Raw genomic sequence first — 27,215 nt, 5'->3', positions numbered from 1 at the left:
TCAGCACAAGATTATCTGCCGCATTGCCACTGTAACTTCACTCAGAATTGATTTCATTGCCTGTAGCTTGTCTACTACCTGACCAATGAATCTCATGGCCAAGGTCAGCTTCTCCCTCCCTGCTGGGTCCATCTTTGTAAGTTCATGACTTTCTGTCACTACCTTTGGATATGGCCCAAGTGTGGAGCAAAAGCCACCGAAGCGGGTCAATAATTCACCGACTTCAATGCAAACAGACTTTAGAGGAAAAAGAGAATAATAAATGCTAGGCCAAACAGGGTTGTTAACTAAAATTCTCAAATGGAAAATGAAGCCAACAGTGTGACTGAAAGGAATAACTAAATATAAAACAAATATGAGTCCTCAGGTCGTTAGCTGAACAGTCCAATTGCTCAGGCATGGCCGAATGCAAGCAGGCAACAAAAAGTTGCTGTGCTTTGTTCATGTCTCGACAAGCATGGAGTTAAATACCAGCACAATGAAATAATAATTAGCTGACACAATTTGCATATCTGCTGCTCAGCTGAAACTGTGTTTGTGAAAATCTTATCTCTGACATCCCCTCTGTACCTACTTCCAAGCACCTTAAAACTATGCCTCCTCGTGTTAGCCATTTCAGCCCTGGGAAAAAGCCTCTGACTATCCACAAGATCAATGCCTGTAATCATCTTATACACCCCTGTCAGGTCACCTCTCATCTACCATCGCTCCAAGGAGAAAAGGCCAAGTTCACTCAACCTATTCTCATAAGGCACACCCTTCAATCCAGGCAACATCCTTGTAAATCTCCTCTGCACTCTCTCTATGGTATCCACATCCTTCCTGTAGTGAGGTGACCAGAACTGAACACAGTACTCCAAGTAGGGTCTAACTAAGATCTTATATAGCTGTAACATTACCTCACGGCTCTTAAACTCAATCCCACAGTTGATGAAGGTCACCCGCACCATACATAGAACATATAGAACATAGAATAGTACAGTACAGTACAGTACAGGCCCCTCAGCCCACAATGTTGTGCTGACCCTCAAACCCTGCCTCCCATATAACCCCCCACCTTAAATTCCTCCATATACCTGTCTAATCGTCTCTTAAATTTCACAAGTGTATCTGCCTCCACCACTGACTCAGGCAGTGCATTCCATGCACCAACTCTCTGAGTAAAACAAACCTTCCTCTAATATCCCCCTTGAACTTCCCACCCCTTACCTTAAAGCCATGTCCTCTTGTATTGAGCAGTGGTGCCCTGGGGAAGAGGCGCTGGCTGTCCACTCTATCTATTCCTCTTATTATCTTGTACACCTCTATCATGTCTCCTCTCATCCTCCTTCTCTCCAAAGAGTAAAGCCCTAGCTCCCTTAATCTCTGATCATAATGCATACTCTCTAAACAAGGCAGCATCCTGGTAAATCTCCTCTGTACACTTTCCAATGCTTCCCCATCCTTCCTATAGTGAGGTGACCAGAACTGGACACAGTACTCCAAGTACACCTGCTTAACAACACTGTCAATCTGCGCAGCAGCTTTAAGTGTCCTATGGATACGAACCCAAGATCTTGCTGATCCTCCACATTGCTAAGAGTCTTACCATTAATATGTCTTCAAACGTAACCAACCAAAATGAACTACCTCACACTTATCTAGGTTGAACTCCATCTGCCACTTCTCAGCCCAGTTCTGTATCCTATCGATGTCATGCTGTAACCTTTGACAATCCTTCAGACTATCCACATCAACCCCAACCTTTTTGTCAGCAGCAAATTTACTAATCCACCCTTCTACTTCCTCATCCAGGTGATTTATAAAAATCACAAAGAGGATAGGTCCCCAGAATAGATCCCCGCAGAACACCACTGGTCACCAACCTCCATGCAGAATACAGACCATCTACAATCAATCTTTGACTTCTGTGGGCATACCAATTCTGGATCCACAAAGCAAGGTTGCCTTGGATCCCATTCCTCATTACTTTCTGAATTAGCCTTGCATGGGGATCCTTATGAAATCCATATACTCTGCATCCACTGCTGTACCTTCATCAATGTGTTTTGTAAGACTTGTAAGGCATGACATGCCTTTGACAAAGCCAGGCTGGCTATCCCTAATTAGATTATGTCTCTCCAAATGCTCATAAATCCTGCCTCTCAGGATCTTCTCCAACAACTTGCCTACCACTGAAATAGGACTCACTGGTCTATAATTTCCTGGGCTATCTCTCCTCCCTTTCTTGAGCAAGGGATGTTGCAATCTTCCAATCTTCTGGTACTTCTCCTGTCCCTATTGATGATGCAAAGGTCATTGTCAGAGGCTCAGCAATCTCCTCCCTCACTTCCCACAGTAGCCTGGGGTACATCTTGTCCAGTTCCGGTGACTCATCTAACTTAATACCTTCCAGAAGCTCCAGCACATCCTCTTTCTTAATGTCTATACACTCAAAGTCCGCTGTAAGTCATCCCCACAATTGCTAATTCCTTTCCACTGGAAGGATGAGTAAATGAGATCCGAGTCAACAGCTCGATTGCCAGTTCTCCATCCCGTCCCAACAGTCCCTAGTAAACTTTAAGCCAATCACAGCTCATTTCCACTCACCAGTTTAACACTTCTCTCATGCTTCATTTCAGCCAGTTGCTGCCGGAAGAAGTTCCTACATGTGCTCCACTTTCTTTCACAACTGCAGCCCGCACTCATCCACAAACACGGCACTGTGTCCTGTTTAGCAGACCATTTGACAGTGTAGCAGAATTAGGCCATTCAGCCCATCAAGTCTGCTCCGCCATTCTATCATGGCTGATTTATTATCCTCTCAACCCCATTCTCCTGCTTTCTCCATGTAAACTTTGACCCCCGCTGACTAATCAAGAGCTAGTAACCTCCACATTCCACAGATTCACCACCCTTTGGCTAAAGAAATTCCTCCTCATCTCTGTTCTAAACAGACGCCACTCTGCTCTGAGGCTGTGCCCTCTTCTCCTAGATGCCCCACTACAGAAAACATTGTCTCCACATCCTCTTTATTGCCCTGTATCCCAGGAATTCTCTCCAGTTCCATGTCTTTTGTCACTCCTGTGAGTAATCCTGGTGTCCTTTCTACACCTGAGTGTGATCCAGCCCAGACCGGCATTGAATCTGGTCTGACGGCAGCAGCCCTGGCACCGTACAGATCACCGCAGAGCCAGACAACAACTGTGTGTGGTGTTCCAGAGTGAGCCTGGCACTGTACGGATCCTGGGTGACCACACCCTCTCCCCCACTGAGACAGTCATCAGCTCACAGGTCGGGAATGGAATTAGGAGGTTAATTCCAATCTGGAGCTGTGGCTCAGGTGGATGAGATGTCCAGAGAGGGGCAGCACCTCTGGTGAAGGGGCTTGGCGTGTCCATTCTGGGGCAGCTCACTCACCTTTGGGCCCCACTGGACACTCAGCTCTCACCTGTGGCTCCACATAGCTGTTTGTATACGACAGTAGCCACATCATGGTACACATAAACAGGCTAGCTAAACCAGGTGAGGGTGGCCAGCAGCCTCATATACCATATTCCTGTCCTAGCATGTGTAATCATGTCCAGCAGACTGGGCGGATCAGATCTACAGTGAGATCCAACGGCCAGAAAGGTGGTTCTGCAATGCTTTGTGGACAGTGAAGGCAGCAATGAGGCACACGGAAAGTCATGGTCATCCAACGCAACCAAGCAAAGCTTCAGTTGTGTGATGACTACCAGTGGACCAGCACTTCTGAGGGTGAGAGAGAGGAACTGCCAAGTGCAATAGCTTTTCCACTTTAAAAATTCTCCTGCACAGGTTTCCTGTCACAGTTGAACACAACAGACAACCAACCAGAGCTGTGGTTCATTCTGAGAGGGGAAACATGGGTCAGAATATGGAATCCGTCACAGGACAGAGCAGGGATCTGAGGTGACAGATTCACCCTCACTGAAATCAGAGGCATGGACTAATAGAGCCAAGCTCCAGGCAGGAATGCTTCCTCTACATCACCTCCTGACATCCCTCAGCTGAAAATCCAGTTCTCCTCCATGTACAACACTTGAAAGAAGCACCTGGTAAGTTCTCCCCTCCCTTCCCGCTTCTTCCTTTTTCCATTCCTGACTGGCTCCCCTCTTACCCCTTCTCTTCTCTTCACTTTCCCATCACCTCCTTTTGGTGCTCCTCCTCCTTCCCTTTTTCCCATGATCCACTCCCCTCTCCTATCAGATTCCTTCTTTTTCAGTCCTTTACCTTTTCCATTTCCACCAATCACCTACCAGCTTCTTACTTCATCCCCCTTTCCCCACAGACCCATAATCCTCTTCACCTGAGTTCTCCTCTCACCTTCTGGCTTGTACTCCTCCCCCTCTCCCCACTTATTCTGGCCTCTCACCCTTTCATTTCCAGTCCTGTTGAATGGTTTCAGCCGGAAACGTTGATTGTTTATCCCCCTCAACAGTTGCTGCCTCACCTGTTGATTCCTCCAGCACTTTGTATGTGTTGCTCTGAACTTCCAGCATCTGTAAAACCTCGTGGTTATAATAATCTCATCCAACAATATCTGGTGGCAGTTCACAGGATGAGGAGGCTCCAGGAATATCCCCACCCTCACTGATGCTGGGACCCAGCATGTGAGAGCAGGAGACAAGGCTGACCTCTGGGTGTTCAGACAGACATGATGAGTTGACAATCTCCCTCCGATTCCCCCCGAGACCCCCCCGTCACAGAAACCTGTCCCTGAACCATTCAGTTCTCTGTCCGTGATATCAGGGAATGGCAGAGAGCAGTAGATACAGCAACAGCTACAGGACCAGACAACACTCCAGCTGTGGTCCTGAAGACCAGTGCTCTAGCACCTGAGGGACCTCTGGCTGAGATGTCCCAGGACAGGTACAGTAGTGGCATCTACCATCAACATGGAACTTTGCCCGGGTGTGTCCTGTTCACAGAAAGCTGGACAAATCCATTTGAACCGTTGTCTAGTCTGAGCTTTGTCTTGCCAACATACCCTCACCCATTAAATATGGGTGTTCAGGAACCAGTAAACCCGGGACCCTCAGGGGTATTTCACTCACCGTACACCTCCAGTCGCACTGTCACACGTTTCTCAATTCCTGAACCTGCTGTAGAAATCACCTCATAATCACCGGCATCCTCTCTCCGTAGGTCACGGATTTCCAGACTGAAGCTCACAGGATCAAGAGTTAACCGTGACTTGAAATCCTCAGAACCAAGGTAAGTGATGTTCCCTTTCGAATACAGCACCACTGCCATTTGGGATTTTGTCTGTTTCCACTGAAAGTCAGCAACATCCGTCCCGACTGGGATCCCAGGAGATAAGGAGACCGACTGTCCCAGAGTTCCAGTCACGATGGGAGAAGCAGCCCCACTCCCAGCTGAGGAGACAGGAGGAGACAGACAGCAGGTCAGCTCAGTGACCGGAGGAGGAATCAGAGCTGGGAGAATCACAGGCACAGAAGCAGACCATTTGGCCCATCTTCTGGCTCCTGGCCCTGTGTGGAAGAACTGGCTCACATTCACGACATCACACACTGAACCGTGGAGGTGGGGAGGTGGGGAACAGAGTGAAGACTTTCTCCTCCCAACCTGAGGAAGGACACTGCACCCTACAGACAGATATTGATGGATGGATAAGAGTGTCAGGGTGGTGCAGAAATAACAAATGGGACCCAGTCAGTGGGAGTGGGGGTATGTTTGGGAAGGGTAAAAGTGGGGTAAATGGAGGATGTGTGTGGTGCGGTGGGGACAGAGTGAACTTGGAGCAGGCCCCTGGGACGTATGTTGATAGATCTCTGAAGGAACTGATAGAGATTCATGACAAAGTCTCACATGGAACTGGAAAACTTTGACCAGGAATTGATGTGGGGACACTTACTGTTGTTGAACACAGTAACAGTTTGGATATCACTGTCAGGGGTTTCAAACTAGGACTTTATTCCCTGGAGCAGAGAGGAATGAGTGGAGATTTGATAGAGATATATAAAACTGTGAAGGATATCGATAGGGGAAATGCAAGCAGGCTTTTCCACTGAGGTTGGGTAAGTTTAGAACTAGAGGTCATGGGTGAAGGTTGAAAGGTGAAATGTTTAAGGAGAAACATGAGGGGAAACACCTTCACTCAGAGGGTGCTGGCGGGGTAGAACGAGCTGCCAGCAGTTTGGTGGTTCTAGGTTTAATTTCCACATGTAAGAGAAGTTCGGTTGGGTACCTGGATGAGGGGGGGGGGTGTAGATCAATGGGACTAAGCTGAGTAATAGCTCAGCATGGACTAGATGGGCCAAATGACACAGGTTTCCCCAGACAGGAATCTCAAACCCACTGTGCGTGGTAGTGAAGGAGATGAATACTCTCACAATAATTCAGAAGCGTCTGGACAGGCATTTAAATTGTCAACATGTAGAAAAAGTTAAAAGTTCAACATAAATTTATTTATTTATTTTTACTTACTTAGAGATACAGAGGGGAACAGACCCTTCCGGCACAACGAGCCGCACTGCCCAGCGACCCACAGATTTAATCTGATCCTGACCACAGGACAATTTACAACGACCAATCAGCATACTAACTGGTATGGGTTTGTACTGTGGGAGTAATCCGGGGCACCTGGAGGAAACACACTCGGTGATGGAGAGAACGAAGAACATTGGGATTGGACACTGACCTCCAATGCCCTGAGCGTTAGCATCCCGCTAACCGCTACACTACCGGGAGATTCATTTTGTTTGTGGGAACCCACTGGAAAACAAAGAAATGCAATTGAATCCACAAAACACAGAAGGAACAAAGATCAACAAACATCCAAAGTACAAAAAAGGACAAATTGTGCAAATAAAAAAGTACACAAATAATACTGGGAACATGAGCACAATCTGTTGGGTCCCCAAAAGTGAGCCCACAGGATGCAATGTCAGTTCAGCACCAAGGAGAGCGAACCTGGGTCCAGGAGCCCAATAGCAAGGGCAACAACTGCTCCTAAACTTGGTGGCGTGGGACTCAGAATTTCTGCACCTCCTGCCTGATGATCAGAGTGAGATGAGAGGAAGATGGGTCAAATGCAGGCAGGTGGGACAGGCTCAGGTAGGGGCTCTTGGCCGGCCCGGAGGAGTGAGCTGAACACCGGTCTGTTTTCCACTCTTGGATAACGATAATTTGGAAATTAGATGGGGTAGGACCACTGAGGTTAATTGAAGGGTGAATAAGTGTGTTGATGAACTGAGATCTCAGGTTTCCCTGAAAGTGATAACACAGGTGGATAGGCGGATGAAGAAAGCACAGAGCATGCTAGCCTTCAGAGATTGGAGCTTCAGATATTAGAGCTGGTGGTTACATTGTAACTTTACAAATCATTGTCCAGGCTGCATTTGGAATATGGTGTGGATTTCTGGTTACCACACTACACAGAGAGTGCAGAGGAAATTCAGCAGGAGATTGAGAGAACAAACACCAAATGCTGGATGAACTCAGCAGGTCAGGCAGCATCTGTGGAATTGAACAAACAGTCAACACTTTGGACTGAGACCCTTCCTCGGGACTGGAAAGGAAGGAGAAGATGCCAGAATAAGAAGGTGCAGAGGGTGTGGGGAGTGGAGGGGAAAGAATATAAGCAGGAAGATGATAGTGAAGCCTGGTGGGTAGGGAAGGGGATGAACTAAGAAGCTGGGAGGTGATAGATGGAAAAGGTAAGGGCTGAAGAAGAATGAATCTGATAGGAGAAGAGAGTGGGCCATGGAGAAAGGGAAGGAAGAGGGGAAATAGGGGAAGGTGATGGGCAGGTGCAGGGGAGAGGTAAGAGGGGGACAGAGTGGGGAATTGAAGAAGAAGGGGGAGGGAGAAAAATTATTGGTCATTTGCGAAAACAATGTTCATCCCATCAGGTTGGAGGCTACCAGGAAGTTCACCAGGATGTTGACTGGATTGGAGGACTTTAGTTATGGGGAGAGATTGAATCATCTGGCTTGTTTTCCCCAGAGCAAAGGAAGCTGGGGGTGATCAGACAGAAGTGAGAAGACAAGATGTCAGGGGAAGTCAGTGAGTCAGGGAAAATGTGGAGGTAACGATATTCATGATTCTGAACAATGATCTTGAGCTGAAATGTCAGTCACCCATTTGCCTTCATAAAATTTGTTTTTGCTCCAGATTCTGCAATCTGCAGTCTCTTGTGTCACCAGGATGAGATTATGAGAGATATAGCTAGGGTCAATATTCAGAATTTTTTCCCATAGTTGGGGCATCAAAAGCAAACTTACATAGGTTCAAAATGAGAAGTCCTCCCAGTTAAAGCCCACCCTACCACTGAGCGCATCTACAATGAGCAATGTATAGGAAAGTGTAACAACTGTGTAGCGCTTCTCTTATCTCGAGTGACAGGTCGCCGCACTCTTCATGAGAAAATCAAATTTCATAATACTACATGAGGTGCTCGTAGGCCATCAGAAGCTCTAGGTATTGGAAGGAGGTAGTGAATAGAAAACACACACTTCTGGAGGCAAGTTTTGTTTATAAAAATATAGATATACAAAATATTTATGTAAGAACAATTAAAAATTTGAACATTCTGTTTAGGTTCCCAATTTCAGATATTAAATGAAAACCAAAGTCTTGTTTAGTTAGAATGAAGGATATTCATTCGAATAACCCTTGTTACTCCAATTTTTCTAACTAATTATATCCAGTGTTATTCCCTATTTAAAGGTTTACAGATTAACAATTGCCTTTCTGTTTTTCCCTAGTTAGTTAGAAATCTAATTGAATTCCTATTCTGAAGTTCCAGTCAGTATTTCTACAAATTCAAATTCAAAAAATATATCTATACAGCTTAACTCCTTTCCATGACTCTCCCAACATCACAATTTTTACACAAAGTAAATCCCATTCAGTAACCTATGAAATTCTCTGCAAAAATAATCAGTTCTTTCAGAAAATCAAATTCAGATCCTTTGAATGAAAATAAACATCCAACTATATTGAATCCTTTATATCATGAAACATTTCGTTCTGTGCTGGTTCTTTGATCTTGGGTGGCTTGCCGTCTTGTTTCTTAGTTCGTTGGGTGAAATAGCTGATCATCCACAGATAGTTGATTCACAATACTTACACAATAAAAAAAACTAACCAAGTCCCTTAGTATGATTTAACAGAACTAATTCCCAGTTGCATGGTAGAGATCTTGAACTCTTGGTTTTCTTCAGGGCTTACAAGTAAGTTACTTTCTGCAGTAGATTCCTCTACATCAGAACATTCATTTCTTTGGGATTCCAGCACTGGGTCTGTAACCGGAGTGGGTGCAAGTGACTGATTTGGGCTTGGTTTGGAGCCCACAATTTATTTGTGTAACTGTCCACAGTTTTCTCGACTTCCAGAAGGTTCATCTACAATGTCAAGTCTTGGTCTGAGGTAATAAAACTCATTCTCGCCCTCTTCAGAGTCAATTGGATTTTCTTTCCTCTTCAACTGACTGTTCGTTTTTAGCACTCCTGTGAGATGTGTACTGGTGAACAGGGACTGGAGAAAGTTGTTCATCTTCAGAAGGAAGAAATCCAGAAGGGCGTAATGGATCCCTATGGAATGTTTTTATGGGCCTAGATTGGTTCTCAGGATGTGCCTTGTAGACAGGTAGATCACCAGCTTGGCTCACCACTACACAGACTATTTCTAACCATTTATTGGCAAGTTTGTTTTTACTTTGTAAGTGCACATTCCTCGGTAGCAATCGTCTCTTTCTGTCAACTCTAAAGTTGTCACATTTGTCATATCTGGTCTTGTTTCAGTCTGCCATTTTCCACGAGTTCCCCGTTGCTATCTTGCAACTTTCCTGAAGATGAGATCTTAAGTCTTGTACATACTGATAGTGTGATGTACCATGTTTGTTTTTCAAGGGTAGTCCGAAAGCGAAGTCAACTGAGAGTCTGTGTTGTTGCCTGAACATCAATTCATATGGACAAAAGCCAGTTATCTGATGCCTAGTACAATTATAAGCATGGACTAGGGATTTCACAGATTCTCACCAGCGACTTTTGTCTTTCATCTCCAGGATGCCCAGCATATTTAAGAGGGCCCTGCTAAACCTCTCAACAGAGTTTCCTCTGGGATAATATAGCATAGTTATGACTATTTGAATTCCATCTATCTGATGCAATCCTTTACTCAAGTGGGATTCAAAGTCAGGCCTGTGTAGGTACTCGCGATAATTATAATGTGAGATGAAATGCTCCCATAGGCACTCTGCAACCATCTTTGCTTTTTGGCTGGATGTAGGATTAGCCAAAGCATATTTAGTGAAATGATCAGTTATTACCAACACATTTTTTGTGTTACTTTCATCAGGTTCTGATGTAAGAAAGTCCATGTAGACCAACTGCAAGGGTCGAGTTCTCACAATGTTCACTAATGGAGCAGCTTTCTCAGGTAAGGTCTACCTCCTTACACATCGACTGCATGTTTTAATCTCGTGTTCCGCATCAGCATCCTCCTTGGGCCAATAGAATCGGCTTCTGACTAAATCCAGGGTACGATCGATACCCGAGTGACCAAAGTCACTGTGAAGACTCTTTCGTACATCAGATTGAAACTTTTCATGGAAAACAAGCTGGTATGTTCTTGTATCTCTGGTTAATATTTCCCTGTAAAGAACTCCATCTTTTAGCTGTAGTCGATCCCATTCTCTGAGAAGGTAGGGGAGTCTGGGAATTGCATTTCATACTGAAGGGGATCATTTTTCTTCAGTTTCCATCTGCTTGATGACTTCCCTAATACAAGGATCTGTGAACTGGGAGTCTGTAATCTCAGCATCAGAGAGATGAGAAATGAGTGGTAATCCCCAACACTGATCTTTTTGGGTGTGATTGTCAGGTACAGCACTTGTATGCATTTATTAAGGGTCCAACAAATGCAATGGCGACATCTACGGCAGGTTCTGTCTGTTGGATAAGATGACTGTCACATATTGCTTGTACAATGTCAGCACTGACTTCAACCGCATCACCTGAGTTGACCAGATGACTTGCTATACACTTCAAGATGTGTTCCCACTCTTTCTGGGACTTTGTTTCACCAAGCATGATCTTGGAGCTTTTGGGACATGCTTTGTCAATACCAGTACCCGTTTGTCCCACAACAGGAACCGTTTCTAATTTAAAATGAGGGTGGAAGGTACCATGACGTGATTCCCTCTCACTCTGTCTCTATTCAAGCTGCCTTCCCTTTTCTGTTCCTCGTGCCAGACTGGGTTCACAGCAGCAAGAGCTCGCTACGTGCCCATCTTCACCACATGTAAAACACCGCCAAGGTTTTAGTTTGACACTTGGCTGTTTGTCAGTGATTGTTGACTCTCGTTTATCCTTGTGTCTGCCTTTCCTTTTAGTGGCTTATCACTTGTTGCCTTCGAGCTCGTTTATACCTTCTGTTATTTTGTAGTTTGTAGAGTATCTAGTTGACTTTGAAGTTCAGCAATTTGTTCAGTGAGTTGAGAAGTAACTGAAATTAGCTCTGCTACATCATCTTCTTTACAGCCTGTGGGCTGAGACTGTATACCAGCACATTGTTTGACTGTTCATAGAAGCATAGAAAACCTACAGCACAATACAGGCCCTTCAGCCCACAAAGTTGTGCCGAACATGTCCTTACCTTAGAAATTATGAGGCTTACCTATAGCCATCTATTGTTCTAAGCTCCATGTACCTATCCAAAAGTCTCTTAAAAGACCATATCGTATCGGCCTCCACCACCATTGCCCGCAGCCCATTCCATGCACTCACCACTCTCTGAGTAAAAAAACTTACACCTGACATCTCCTCTGTACCTACTCCCAAATACCTTAAACCTGTCTCCTCTTCTGGCAACCATTTCAGCCCTGGGAAAAAGCCTCTGACTATCCACACGATCAATGACTCTCATCATCTTATACACCTCAATCAGGTCACCTCTCATCCTCCGTTGCTCCAAGGAGAAAAGGCCGAGTTCACTCAAACTATTCTCATAAGGCATGCTCCCCAATCCAGGCAACATCCTTGTAAATCTCCTCTGCACCATTTCTATGGTTTCCACATCCTTCCTGCAGTGAGGCGACCAGAACTGAGCACAGTACTACAAGTCTGACCAGGGCCTTATATAGCTGCAACATTACCTCTCGGCTCCTAAATTCAATACCATGATTGATGAAGGCCAATACACCGTACTCCTTCTTAACCACAAAGTCAACCTGCGCAGCTGCTTTGAGTGTCCTATGGACTCAGACCCCAAGATCCCTCTGATCCTCTGCACTGTCAAGTGTCTTACCATTAATACTATATTCTGCCATCATATTTGACCTACCAAAATGAACCACTTCACACTTACCTGGGTTGAACTCCATCTGCCACTTCTCAGCCCAGTTTTGCATCCTATCAATGTCCATACCCACTCTTTGCCTTCTGTAGGTAAGACAGTTCTGCATCCACAAAACAAAGTCCCATTGGATCCCATGCCTCAATAATTATTTTCTCAATAAGCCTTGCATGTGGTACCTTATCAAATGACTTGCTCAAATCTATATGCACTACATCTACTGCTCTTCCTTCATCAATGTGTTTAGTCACATCCTCAAAAAATACATTCAGGCTCGTAAGGCACGACCTGCCCTTGACAATGCCATGCTGACTATTTCTAATCATATTATACCTCTCCAAATGTTCATAAATTCTGCCTCTCAGGATCTTCTCCATCAACTTACCAACTGCTGAGGTAAGACTCAGTGGTCTATAATTTCCTGGACTATCCCTACTCCCTTTCTTGAATAAAGGAACAACATCCGCAACCCTCAAATCCTCCAGAACCTCTCCAGTCCCAATTGATGATTCAAAGGTCATCGCTAGAGGCTCAGCAATCTCCTCCCTCACTTCTCACAGTAGCCTGGGGTACATCTCATCCAGCCCCGGTGACTTATATCAACTTGATGCTTTCCAAAAGCTCCAGCACATCCTCTTTCTTAATATCTACATGCTCAAGCTTTTCAGTCTGCTGCAAATCATCACTGCAATCACCAAGATCCTTTTCCACAGTGAATACTGAAGTAAAGTATTCATTAAGTACCTCTGCTCTTTCCTCTGGTTCCATACACACTTTCCCACTGTCACACTTGATAGGTCCTATTCTTTCACGTCTTATCCTCTTGCTCTTCACATACTTGTAGAATGCCTTGGTCCTAAATGATATTTCATGTGTGCGGTTCTGGAAGCATGCTTCTCTTCCTTGGTGTGTAGAAATGTCAGTAGTTTGGTAAACGATGTCGGGTTTTGTTTTCTCTGTTCCAGTTGAACCTCTGAGATTGGTGAGCGATCCCAAAATGCCCTATAAAACTGCTTTAAAAGATGCTTGTTAGCCTCAGTTTAGTCAACTCTGCATTGCTTTACAGTCAGTGTCAATGCCACCTAAGCTGCTGTAGGTAGGCAGATGGTCTCTCACCCAAGTTTTGTACCTTATTCATGAATTTAGCGAAAAATTCATTACCATCTTCCAGGTGGCAAAAGCTGAATCTAGGAGTTGATGTAAATAGCGGGTGAAGCTCCAGGACTTGTTGACCTGATGATGTCAGAAGCTGGTGGAAGAATTCTTTCACGTATGCTCTGTGTTCTATGAAGATCAGATACACATGGGTCTTGCAAGAGCAGTTCAACACTACAACTCCATTAGTCTGCATTACAGGGACTGAGTTATTCTGCACTGGGATCAGGTGGAGGAATAATTCTGACAACTGAACGACATTCTTTTCGAAAGTCTAGTATTTCCTCATCGTTTCCTGTTTGCCACTGACTAAAACAGCATTGGGGATTTTAACACCCTTTTCCTCTATGTCTTCCATTTTCTTTCACTGTAGGTTTTAATTGAACAAGTGAGTTTGAACGGTAAGATTCTTTCAGTGTTTTGTATACTAATGAGTGTGTTACTGGTTGTCTGATACACTGCCTTCTGGCTGGCTTACCAAGTCTTATGTAGCACCTGTGTAGCACTGGTCTGATCTTGTGTGACTGGACACCGCACCCTTTATGAGAAAATCCAATTACATCGTACTACACGAGGTACTTGTGGACCATCAGAAGCTCCAGATATTGGAAGGAGGCAGCGAATAGAAAATTCACAATTCTGGAGGTAAGTTTTGTTCATAAAAATACATATACTAAATATTTACATGAGTAAGAACAATTCAAAATTCCAACATTCTGTTTAGATTCCAAATCTCAGATATCAAACGAAAATCAAAGTGCTGTTCAGTTAGAATCAGTGATATTCATTAGAATAACCCTTGTTACTCCAAATTGTCTAACTAATTAGATCTATTGTTATTACATATTTAAAGGTTTATAGACTAACAATTGTCTTTCTATTTATCCCTAGTTCATTAGAAAACTATTTGAATTCCTATTCTCACGTATTATTGTTAACTTCTATTTCAGTTCCTGTCAGTATGTCTACAAATTCTAATTGAAAAATCATATATCTATACAGCTTAAGTCCTTTCACAGCAATTCTCCAACATCACAACTTTTAAACCAAGTAAATCTTATTCAGTAACTTATCAAAGCAAAAATAATCAGTTCTTTCAGAAAATCAAATTCAGATATGATTTACCAGAATTAATTCCAGGTTACACGGTAGAGATCTTGGACACTCATCTCTGCCGATATTGTCTCATTATAGCTGCTGCCTGTTGTAGTCCAGCTTCAATAACCCCTTTATCACTATTGTCTCTCCTCCATAGGTTTTCCCCTGAGCTTTTCTAGTAAATACAGCAGAGATGGTCACTACTAATTCCACTTTTAACAGTTTATATCTTTAGTTCCTAGTAGTTTACTGCATTTCCCTTGCTTATTTGCACCTGCATCAGTCACGCCTCATTCTCGCACAGCTTTTTTTCCAGGTTTTCTTTTTCATGTTCGGTTTCATCCCTCCCCAGGTGGAAATTTCTAGCATTAAATCTTTAGGTTTAATTAACCTGGGTTACAAAAGCAGCATCTATCATCATGGACCCCCAACCATCCAGACCATCAGGGAAGGAGGTACAGGAGCCTCAGGACCCACACCACCAGGTTCAGGAACAATTATTACTCCTCAACCATCAGGCTCCTGAACCAGAGGGGACAACTTCTCTCGCCCCAACACTGAATTTTTCCCATAAACTTTCAAGCTCTCTTCATCTCATTCGTCATATTTATTGCTTATTTATTTACTATTATTATTTTGAGGTTTATTGTTTCTTTGCATTCACTGTGAATACCTGCAAGATAATGAATCTCAGAGGTTGTTTATAGTGAGATATGTGTTCTTTGAAAATAAATTTATTTTGAACTTTGCGAAGAAGAAGTTTGAAAGAGGATCCGGGGCACACGTTTTTTTAAAAACACAGAATCAGAGTCTGGTTTATTGTCACTGAGTCAAAGATATCGGAGAGTATTTTTCTGAAAGTGTTGCATACAAATACTGTGTTGAAGAAACACTTTGTCCATCAAATAGGGAATGCACAGGACGATAGGAATAAATGGGATTAATGATGATGGGCAGAAGGGTCAGCCTGAATGTGATGGGCTGAAGGACCTATTGCTGTGCTGTTTGATTCTATGAATCTGTCGTCCAGATTTGGCTCATGCACACTGCTGTCTTAATGGGCCCTTGGGTTTAGGAGGTTGTGCGGACTACCACACACTCTCTCTGTGTGGGAGACTACCCCAGCAATCTGGCAGGACCTGGAGTTGGCCAGGACTGTTCTGAATGCTTTCTGGTGTCCTCTGTCCTGACTGGTCACTGGCCTGTCCCCTGGCTTTCCCTCCAAGTTCTGGAAGAAGTTGGTGCATTTCTTCTGGTCCAAGATGAAGCATTAAGTCCGTTCTATAGTTCTGAGTCTCCAGATTGAGGAGATTTGTCAATCACTTGTGTGTGTGTGTGTGTGTGTGTGTGTGCATGTGTGTGTGTGTGTGTGTGTGTGTGTGTGTGTGCGCGCGTGTGTGTGTGTCCAAACCTCGATGATGACTCAGACTCAGAGATCTCTGTACATTGACCACCTTCTGGATGGCAGGCTGACTTAATATTTCGTTTTCTTTTCAAGATGACACGCTGAACCTACATCATGTCCCTGACAGAATTATAGGAGTATTTTCAGAGTGTAGATTGTGGTCATTCCAGTTAGAGAACTCCCCTGTTGGAAGAGGGCTTGACTCAGGCTGACTAGGTGGCCAAATGTTGGAGGAACATACAGTCAACATTAAGATTCTTAGTAAGACATCTTTGAGTCCTGTCACTAGACAGCGACTATAAAGGCTTGGAGAACTTGAACCACAGTTTTCATCTTCATACTATCACAATACTGCTGTTGGTAATATCTTTGTCGAGCTCCTGCACACCCGCACCAGTGTGCCTCATCTCTTTTCAGATGTGGTGACCAACTGTGGTTCAACTAGAGTTAATATAGTTCCACCATCACATCCTTCCTCTTATATTCTGTGCTCGACTAAAAGAAACAGCCCTGTGCTTTTCGGTAGACAATAGACAATAGGTGCAGAAGTAGACCATTTGGCCCTTCAAGCCTGCACCGCCATTCTGAGATCATGGCTGATCATCTACTATCAATACCCGCTTCCTGCCTTGTCCCCATAACCCTTGATTCCCCTATCCATAAGATACCTATCTAGCTCCTTCTTGAAAGCATCCAGAGAATTGGCCTCCACTGTCTTCTGAGGTAGCGCGTTCCACACCTCCACAACTCTGTGGGAGAAGAAGTTCCTCCTCAACTCTGTCCTAAATGACGTATCCCTTATTTGTAAACCATGCCCTCTGGTACTGGACTCTCCCAGCATCTGGAACATATATCCTGCCTCTATCTTGTCCAATCCCTTAATAATCTTATATGTCTCAATCAGATCCCCCCTCAATCTCCTTAATTCCCGCGTGCACAAGCCCAGTCTCTCTAACCTCTCTGCGTAAGACAGTCCGGACATCCCAGGAATTAACCTAGTGAACCTACGCTGCACCTCCTCCACAGCCAGGATGTCCTTCCTTAACCCTGGAGACCAAAACCGCACACAATACTCCAGGTGTGGTCTCACCAGGGCCCTGTACAAATGCAAAAGGATTTCCTTGCTCTTCTACTCCATTCCCTTTGTAATAAAGGCCAACATTCCATTCGCCTTCTTCACTGCCTGCTGCACTTGCTCATTCACCTTCAGAGACTGATGAACAAGTACTCCTAGATCTCTTTGTATTTCTCCCTTATCTAACTCCACACCGTTCAGATAATAATCTGCCTTCCTGTTCTTGCTCGCAAAGTGAATAACCTCACACTTACTCACATTAAACGCCATCTGCCAAGTTTCTGCCCACTCACCCAGCCTATCCAAGTCACCTTGAATTCTCCTAACATCCTCATCACATGTCACACTGTACCCAACTTAGTATCATCAGCAAACTTGCTGATGTTATTCACAATGCCTTCCTCTAAATCATTGACATAAATTGTAAACAGCTGTGGTCCCAATACCGAACCCTGTGGCACCCACTAGTCACCACCTGCCATTCCGAGAAACACCCATTCAAGATATATAATATATCTTAAAAAGACAGTGTGCAGGTCTCTCTCATACCCTCCCAACCTCCCATACACCACACACACAGTGCAGGTCTCTCTCTCTCTCTCACACACACACACACACACACACACACACACACACACACACACACACTCACTCACTCACACACAAACACACAGAGTGCAGGTCTCTCTCTCACAGTGCAGTACTCTCTCTCTCTCTCTCACAGTGCAGTTCCCTGTGTCTCTCACAGTGCAGTTCCATCTCTCTCTCTCACAGTGCAGTTCTCTCTCTCTCTCTCACAGTGCAGTTCTGTCTCTCTCACAGTGCAGTTCTGTCTCTCTCACAGTGCAGTTCCCTCTCTTTCTCTCTCACACTGTGCAGTTCCCTCTCTCTCTCTCACACTGTGCAGTTCCCTCTCTCTCTCTCACACTGTGCAGTTTCCTATCTTTCTCTCTCACACCGTGCAGTTCCCTCTCTCTCACACAGTGCAGTTCCTTCTCTCTCTCACAGTGGTAAACAATATATGTATGTTGTAACTGGGTTAACTGTCTAGACACGCCCCTCTGCTGACTGCCCCTGTGGCTACCCCCACAGTCCACTGAATAAAGGTGATTTCACCTTGCTCCTCCTCCACAGTCTGGGGGCAGACACTCAGCAAGGAAGTCATATTTTACTGGGAATAAAAGCCTTTCAGTATTTACCCTACTTCAGTATTTTGGAGTTATTGAAGGTGCTTCAATTTTATTTGCAGTAATTTTAAAGCATGGAGCACGCCCTGCGACTCCACAAGTGAGACCTCGACCCGCAAACACCTGAAGCTGGAAACACTTTCGAACTCTGGCTGGCCTGCTTCGAATTGTACTGAGAGGCGATTAAAGCGACCGACCCTGCAGCGAAGTTCAGAGTTCTACTCTCCAGGGTCAGTCCATGGGTCTACGCAATGATCAGAGACCAGTCGAGCTATGACGGCGCGATAAGCGCACTTAAAGGACAACGCCTGCAGCCGGTAAACACCGTCTACGGTCTACGCGTGGCATCACTGAGCGACACGGCACCAGTGGCCTGGGGAATCAAGTGCTGAGTTTGTCAGACGCTCATGCAAGCCTGCAATTGCCAGGAGCTGACAGCAGGATAGCATGCAGAGCTCCTAGTGAGAGAAGCCTTCCTCACGGGGACCAGGTCAGTGTATGTGCGCTAGCGGCTGTTGGAAAAAGCTGATCTTACTTTAAGTTCGGCAATCAAGCTGGCAGACATGCTGGAGGCTGCTCTGCACAACTCTGTGACTCTCCAGGCACGCGATCCCCCGATGGCCTCGTGGGCGCCGCAGACCCCGCAACCCACCAGAAGTGCTATTTCTGCGGACTCGAGAAGCACCCCCAGAAATGCTGCCCGGCCCGAGAAGCTACCTGCTCCAGTTACGGAAAGAAGGGCCACTTCACCAAGGTCTGTAAGTCCAAACTGGGAGCAGGATCGAACAGCGCCACGTGCGAGAAATGGGGTCGCCATCTTGCCTGCCGCTATGTTCTCTGCACACTGCCACCATGTGTGAGACATGGGGGCGGCCATCTTGGTCAGTGCCACCTCCCATCGCCTACAACCAATGGGTGCTCACGGGGCACCCCACCGTGCCAGACCAAGACAGCAACTCAACCCTGGCCTCCGTGACCCTCGACCAAAGCGCTCCCCACCAGCTCGCAAGGTCAATGATGGACATCCTGGTGGAGGGGCGCAGGACAAGCTGCCTGTTTGACACGGGCAGCACGGAGAGTTTTATCCACCCAGACATGGTGCAGCATTGTAGACTTACGATATGGCTGGTAAGTCAGAGGGTCTCCATGGCTTCTGGGTCGCATACAACAGACATCCTGGGGGGAGGGATTGTGTAACAATGCTAGTGGTGCAGGGCACAGAATATCAAAACTTTACGTTACTGGTCATGTAACTGTGTGCCCCTGTGCTATTGGGGTTCGACTTCCAGAGCCACTTGAAAAGCGTGACAATGGAGTATGATGGGCCCCTCCACCAACCACTGTCATAAATCCCCAGTTTTGTAGGAACATCCCACACATCCCACACAACACCATGCCAACTGTCACACTACCGACGCCACCTGCGGTCTCTCCACCCTCAAGATCCCTCCCCCACTGCTGTTCGCCAACCTGACCCATAGAACCATAGAACCATAGAAACTACAGCACAGAAACAGGCCTTTTGGCCCTTCTTGGCTGTGCCGAACCATTTTCTGCCTAGTCCCACTGACCTGCACACGGACCATATCCTCCATGCACCTCCCATCCATGTATCTATCCAATTTATTCTTGAATGTTAAAAAAGAACCCGCATTTACCACCTCGTCTGGCAGCTCATTCCATACTCCCACCACTCTCTGTGTGAAGAAGCCCCCCCAATGTTCCCTTTAAACTTTTCCCCCCTCACCCTAAACCCATGTCCTCTGGTTTTTTTTCTCCCCTTGCCTCAGTGGAAAAAGCCTGCTTGCATTCACTCTATCTATACCCATCATAATTTTATATACCTCTATCAAATCACCCCTCATTCTTCTACGCTCCAGGGAATAAAATCTAACCTATTCAACCTTTCTCTGTAACTGAGTTTCTCAAGTCTCGGCAACACCCTTGTAAACCTTCTCTGCACTCTTTCAACCTTATTTATATCCTTCCTGTAATTTGGTGACCAAAACTGAACACAATACTCCAGATTCGGCCTCACCAATGCCTTATACAACCTCATCATAACATTCCAGCTCTTATACTCAATACTTTGATTAATAAAGGCCAATGTACCAAAAGCTCTCTTTACGACCCTATCTACCTGTGACACCACTTTTAGGGAATTTTGTATCTGTATTCCCAGATCCCTCTGTTCCACTGCACTCCTCAGTGCCTTACCATTAACCCTGTAAGTTCTACGTTGGTTTGTCCGTCCAACGTGCAATACCTCACACTTGTCAGTATTAAACTCCATCTGCCATTTTTTAGCCCATTTTTCTAGCTGGTCCAAGTTCCTCTGCAGGCTCTGAAAACCTTCCTCACTGTCTACTACACCTCCAATCTTTGTATCATCAGCAAACTTGCTGATCCAATTTATCACATTATCATCCCGATCATAGATATAGATGACAAATATCAATGGACCCAGCACTGATCCCTGTGGCACACCGCTAGTCACAGGCCTCCACTCGGAGAAGCAATTCTCTACTACCACTCTCTGGCTTCTTCCATTGAGCCAATGTCTAATCCAATTTACCACCTCTCCATGTATACCTAGCGACTGAATTTTCCTAACTGACCTCCCATGCGGGACCTTGTCAAAGGCCTTACTGAAGTCCATGTAGACAATATCCACTGCCTTCCCTTCATCCACTTTCCTGGTAACCTCCTCGAAAAACTCCAATAGGTTGGTCAAACATGACCTACCACGCACAAAGCCATGTTGACTCTCCCTAATAAGCCCGTGTCTATCCAAATGCTTGTAGATTCTGTCTCTTAGTACTTCCTCCAATAACTTACCTACCACCGACGTTAAACTTACCGGCCTATAATTTCCCAGATTACTTTTCGATCCTTTTTTAAACAATGGAACAACATGACCCCCGACTGTAAACCTGTGGCAACTAAAAGCAGGAGGTACAGCGTGGAGGACAGAGCTTTCATTAAGTCGGAGGTGCAGCGGCTGCTCAGGGAGGGGGTCATTGAGGCAAGCACAAGTCCTTGGAGGGTGCAGGTGGTCATTGTTCGGAACGGGGAGAAAAATAGGATGGTCATGGTCTATAGCCAGACCATCAATAGGTTCACGCCGCTCGATGCATACCCTCTACCCCCCATTGCGGATATGGTCAATCAGATAGCACAGTACCAGGTGTACTCGACCATAGACCTAAAATCCGCTTACCATCAGCTCCCCATCTGCTGGAAGGACCGCCCTTACCCCGCCTTCGAGGCGGACGGCAGGCTTTATCAATTCCTGTGCGTCCCCTTCGGTTTCACGAATGGTGTATCTGTCTTCCAGAGGGGAATGGACCGGACGGTGGACCAGTGCCAACTGAAGGCCACGTTCCCATTTCTGGATAACATCACCATCTGCGGTCAGGACTGGCTGGATCATGACAACAACCTCCAAAAATTTCTCCAAGCGGCCAAAGCTTTCAATCTCACCTATAACAAGGACAAGTGTGTGTTCGGGACCACCCGACTTGCTATCCTTGGGTGTGTCATGGAGGACGGAGGCATTGGCCCTGACCCCGACCGTATTCACCCCCTGTCGTACTCCCTCTTCCCAACACCCTCAGAGCCCTCAAAAAGTGCCTGGGCTTCTTTTCATATTACACCCAATGGGTCTCTAATTACGTAGACAAGGCCCACCCCCTGGTCAAGTCCACCACATTCCCCCTCTCAGCCGAGGCCCGCGCGGTCTTCAGCCGCATAAAAGGGGACATAGCCAAAGCAGCAATGCATGCGGTGGATGAGGCCATTCCCTTCCAAGTAGAGAGTGACGCCTCCGACTTTGCGCTGGCTGCTACCCTCAACCAGGTGGGAAGACCAGTGGCGTTCTTCTCCCGTTCCCTTCAAGGCCCTGAAATTCGGCACTCCGCGGTGGAGAAAGAGGCCCAGGCCGTAGTGGAAGCTATTAGGCACTGGAGGCACTTCCTTGCGGGCAAAAGGTTCACCCTGCTAACTGACCAGCGCTCAGTCGCATTCATGTTTAATAACCAACAGCGGGGCAAAATCAAAAATGATAAAATTCTGAGGTGGAGAATCGAACTCTCCACCTACAACTATGACATCATGTACAGGCCTGGGAAGCTCAACGAGCCCTCCGATGCCCTATCCCGCGGAACGTGTGCCAGCACGCAGATCGACCCGCTATACGTCCTACATGTAGGTCTTTACCACCCGGGGTCACCCAGCTTTTCCACTTCGTGAAAGCCCGGAACCTGCCTTACTCCCTTGAGGAGATCAGGACGATGACCAGGGACTGCCAAGTCTGCGCAGAGTGCAAACCGCACTTCTACCGACCCGAAAAGGCACAACTAATCAAGGCCACCCGCCCCTTTGAGTGACTGAGTATTGACTTTAAGGGCCCCCTTCCCTCCACTGACCGAAATGTGTACTTTCTTAACATTATCAATGAGTACTCGCAGTTCCCCTTCGCCATTCCCTGCCCCGACACCACTACCACGTCAGTTATAAAAGCCCTGCGGAAGCTCTTCACTCTGTTCGGATACCCATGCTATATCCACAGTGACAGAGGGTCCTCGTTTATGAATGACGAGCTGCTCCAATACCTGCTGGCTGGGGGTATTTCAACTAGTAGGACCACGAGCTATAATCCCCTGGGGAATGGACAGGTGGAGAAGGAGAATGCCATGGTGTGGAAAGCCACACTCTTAGCCCTCAGGTCAAAGGGACAGACAGCGTCCCACTGGCAGGAGGTCCTTCCCGAGGCACTCCACTCCATCTGCTCCCTGTTATAGAAACATAGAAACATAGAAAATAGGTGCAGGAGTAGGCCATTCGGCCCTTCGAGCCTGCACCGCCATTTATTATGATCATGGCTGATCATCCAACTCAGAACCCAGCCTTCCCTCCATACCCCCTGACCCCTGTAGCCACAAGGGCCATATCTAACTTCCTTTTAAACATAGCTAATGAACTGGCCTCAACAGTTTGCTGTGGCAGAGAATTCCACAGATTCACCACTCTCTGTGTGAAGAAGTTTTTCCTAACCTCGGTCCTAAAAGGCTTCCCCTCTATCCTCAAACTGTGACCCCTCATTCTAGACCTCCCCAACATCGGGAACAATCTTCCTGCATCTAGCCTGTCCAATCCCTTTAGGATCTTATACGTTTCAATCAGATCCCCCCTCAATCTTCTAAATTCCAACGAGTACAAGCCCAGTGCATGACCACTGGGACCATCCTACCAACTTGGCTGACGTCCCCGGGGCCAGTGCTGCTCCGGAAACATGCGAGGAGCAATAAATACTCCCCGATGGTCCAGAGGGTTCACTTACTTCATGCGAACCCCCAGTATGCCTATGTGGTTTTACCTGATGAGCAGGAGGACACAGGCTCCATTTGTGACCTGGCACCCACAGGAGCACCGGGCCCCTACCCTGAACACTCCGTGGTGACTATTAACCCCGTATCCTCCGATATATATACCCACCAGACACCGCGCACTCCAAGCCCTACACAGACGCCACATGACACTCCCATACCGGGCACGACGCATATGCACGAGGGATTACCGACGCCTAATGTGCTGGCACCTCAAGCCAGGCCGTAGCCAGCATAATTGCCGTCGCTGGTGCAATCACCACCAGTGCTACGTAGATCACAGCGACGGACTCGACCGCCTGATTAACTTGACCTGTAAATATACTTGTTTTAAATATTGTCAGTCACTTCACCCCGCAGGACTCCTTTTAAAAAAAAGGAGGGGTGAATGTGGTAAACCATATATATGTTGTAACTGCGTTAACTGTCTGGACACGCCCCTCTGCTGACTGCCCCTGTGGCTACCCCCACAGATTCCTGTGTAAAGGTGTTTTGCCTTGCTCCTCCTCCTCAGTCTGAGGGCAGACACTCAGCATGAAAGTCATATTTTACTGGGAATAAAAGCCTTTCAGTATTTACCCTACTTCAGTCTTTTGGAATTATTGATGGTGCTTCACGCACACAGTGCAGTTCCCTCTCTCTCTCTCACACACCGTGCAATTCCCTCTCTCTCTCTCTCTCACACCGTGCAGTTCCCTCTCTCTCTATCACACAGTGCAGTCCCCTCTCTCTCTCTCTCACACCGTGCAATTCCCTCTCTCTCTCTCTCACACCGTGCAGTTCACTCTCTCTCTCTCACACCGTGCAGTTCCCTCTCTCTCTCTCACACCGTGCAATTCCCTCTCTCTCTCTCTCACACCGTGCAGTTTCCTCTCTCTCTCTCTCACACCATGCAATTCCCTCTCTCTCTCTCTCACACCGTGCAGTTCCCTCTCTCTCTCTCACACCCTGCAATTCCCTCTCTCTCTCTCTCACACCGTGCAGTTCCCTCTCTCTCTCTCTCACACCATGCAATTCCCTCTCTCTCTCTCACACACCGTGCAGTTCCCTTTCTCTCTCTCACACCCTGCAGTTCCCTCTCTCTCTCTCACTCAGTGCAGTTCCCTCCCTCTCTCTCTCACACCGTGCAGTTCCCTCTCTCTCTCTCACAGCGCAGTTCCCCCTCACTCTCTCCCACCATGCAGTTCCCTCTCTCTCTCTCACACCGTGCAGTTCCCTCTCTCTCTCTCACACCCTGCAGTTCCCTCTCTCTCTCTCACACCGTGCAGTTCCCTCTCTCTCTCTCACACCGTGCAGTTCCCTTCCTCTCTCACACAATGCAATTCCCTCTCTCTCTCTCACACCGTGCAGTTCCCTCTCTCTCTCACACAGCGTGCAATTCACTCTCTCTCTCTCACACCGTGCAATTCTCTCTCTCTCTCTCACACCGTGCAGTTCCCTCTCTCTCTCTCACACCCTGCAGATCCCTCTCTCTCTCTCAGAGTGCAGTTCCCTCTCTCTCTCACACCGTGCAGTTCCATCTCTCTCTCTCACACTGTGCAATTCCCTCTCTCTCTCTCACACCGTACAATTCCCTCTCTCTCTCTCACACAGTGCAGTTCCGCTCTCTCTCTCACACCGTTCAGTTCCATCTCTCTCTCTCACACTGTGCAATTCCCTCTCTCTCTCTCACACCGTGCAATTCCCTCCCTCTCTCACACCGTGCAGTTCCCGCTCTCTCTCTCACACCGTGCAATTCCCTCTCTCTCTCTCACACAGTGCAGTTCCCTCTCTCTCTCTCACACAGTGCAGTTCCCTCTCTCTCTCTCACACCGTGCAGTTCCCTCTCTCTCTCACACACAGTGCAATTCCCTCTCTCTCTCTCACACTGTGCAGTTCCCTCCCTCTCTCACACCGTGCAGTTCCCTCTCTCTCTCTCACACAGTGCAGTTCCCTCTCTCTCTCACACCATGCAGTTCCCTCTCTCTCTCTCACACCGTGCAATTCCCTCTCTCTCTCTCTCACACCGTGCAGTTCCCTTTCTCTCTCTCACACCCTGCAGTTCCCTCTCTCTCTCTCACTCAGTGCAGTTCCCTCCCTCTCTCTCTCACACCGTGCAGTTCCCTCTCTCTCTCTCACAGCGCAGTTCCCCCTCACTCTCTCCCACCATGCAGATCCCTCTCTCTCTCTCACACCATGCAGTTCCCTCTCTCTCTCTCACACCCTGCAGTTCCCTCTCTCTCTCTCACACCGTGCAGTTCCCTCTCTCTCTCTCACACCGTGCAGTTCCCTTCCTCTCTCACACAGTGCAATTCCCTCTCTCTCTCTCACACCGTGCAGTTCCCTCTCTCTCTCACACAGCGTGCAATTCACTCTCTCTCTCTCACACCGTGCAATTCTCTCTCTCTCTCTCACACCGTGCAGTTCCCTCTCTCTCTCTCTCACACCCTGCAGGTCCCTCTCTCTCTCTCAGAGTGCAGTTCCCTCTCTCTCTCACACCGTGCAGTTCCATCTCTCTCTCTCTCACTGTGCAATTCCCTCTCTCTCTCTCACACCGTACAATTCCCTCTCTCTCTCTCACACAGTGCAGTTCCGCTCTCTCTCTCACACCGTTCAGTTCCATCTCTCTCTCTCACACTGTGCAATTCCCTCTCTCTCTCTCACACCGTGCAATTCCCTCTCTCTCTCTCTCACACAGTGCAGTTCCCGCTCTCTCTCTCACACCGTGCAATTCCCTCTCTCTCTCTCACACAGTGCAGTTCCCTCTCTCTCTCTCACACAGTGCAGTTCCCTCTCTCTCTCTCACACCGTGCAGTTCCCTCTCTCTCTCACACACAGTGCAATTCCCTCTCTCTCTCTCACACCGTGCAGTTCCCTCCCTCTCTCACACCGTGCAGTTCCCTCTCTCTCTCTCACACAGTGCAGTTCCCTCTCTCTCTCTCACACCACGCAGTTCCCTCTCTCTCTCTCACACCGTGCAGTTCACTCCCTCTCTCACACCGTGCAGTTCTCTCTCTCTCTCTCACACCGTGCAATTCCCTCTCTCTCTCTCACACAGTGCAGTTCCCTCTCTCTCTCTCACACCATGCAATTCCCTCTCTCTCTCTCACACCGTGCAATTCCCTCTCTCTCTCTCTCACACCGTGCAGTTCTCTCTCTCTCTCTCACACCGTGCAATTCCCTCTCTCTCTCTCACACAGTGCAGTTCCCTCTCTCTCTCTCACACCGTGCAATTCCCTCTCTCTCTCTCTCACACCGTACAGTTCCCTCCCTCTCTCACACCGTGCAGTTCCCTCTCTCTCTCTCACACAGTGCAGTTCCCTCTCTCTCTCTCTCACACCATGCAGTTCCCTCTCTCTCTCTCACACCGTGCAATTCCCTTTCTCTCTCTCTCACACCGTGCAATTCCCTCTCTCTCTCTCTCACACCGTGCAATTCCCTCTCTCTCTCTCACACCCTGCAATTCCATCTCTCTCTCTCACACCATGCAGTTCCCTCTCTCTCTCTCACACCGTGCAATTCCCTCTCTCTCTCTCACACCTTGCAATGTCCTCTCTCTCTCACACCTTGCAATTTCCTCTCTCTCTCACACCGTGCAATTCCCT

At 47.0% G+C, this 27,215-nt stretch overlaps 1 protein-coding gene across 2 annotated transcripts in view; it reads right to left on the bottom strand.

The window, feature by feature from the left end:
* Positions 1-27,215, bottom strand: part of LOC134343515 (SLAM family member 5-like) — an 82,043-nt gene that overhangs the window by 34,467 nt on the left and 20,361 nt on the right. For both annotated transcript variants that reach the window (XM_063042247.1, XM_063042248.1), the window contains exon 2: positions 5,058-5,378. In XM_063042247.1, the coding sequence (XP_062898317.1) occupies positions 5,058-5,378 (321 nt within the window). The remainder of the gene's footprint in view (positions 1-5,057; positions 5,379-27,215) is intronic.

Source organism: Mobula hypostoma, chromosome 3, assembly GCF_963921235.1.
Source record: "Mobula hypostoma chromosome 3, sMobHyp1.1, whole genome shotgun sequence".
Lineage (NCBI taxonomy): Eukaryota > Metazoa > Chordata > Chondrichthyes > Myliobatiformes > Myliobatidae > Mobula > Mobula hypostoma.
This window is presented reverse-complemented; position numbering and strand designations above follow the sequence as displayed.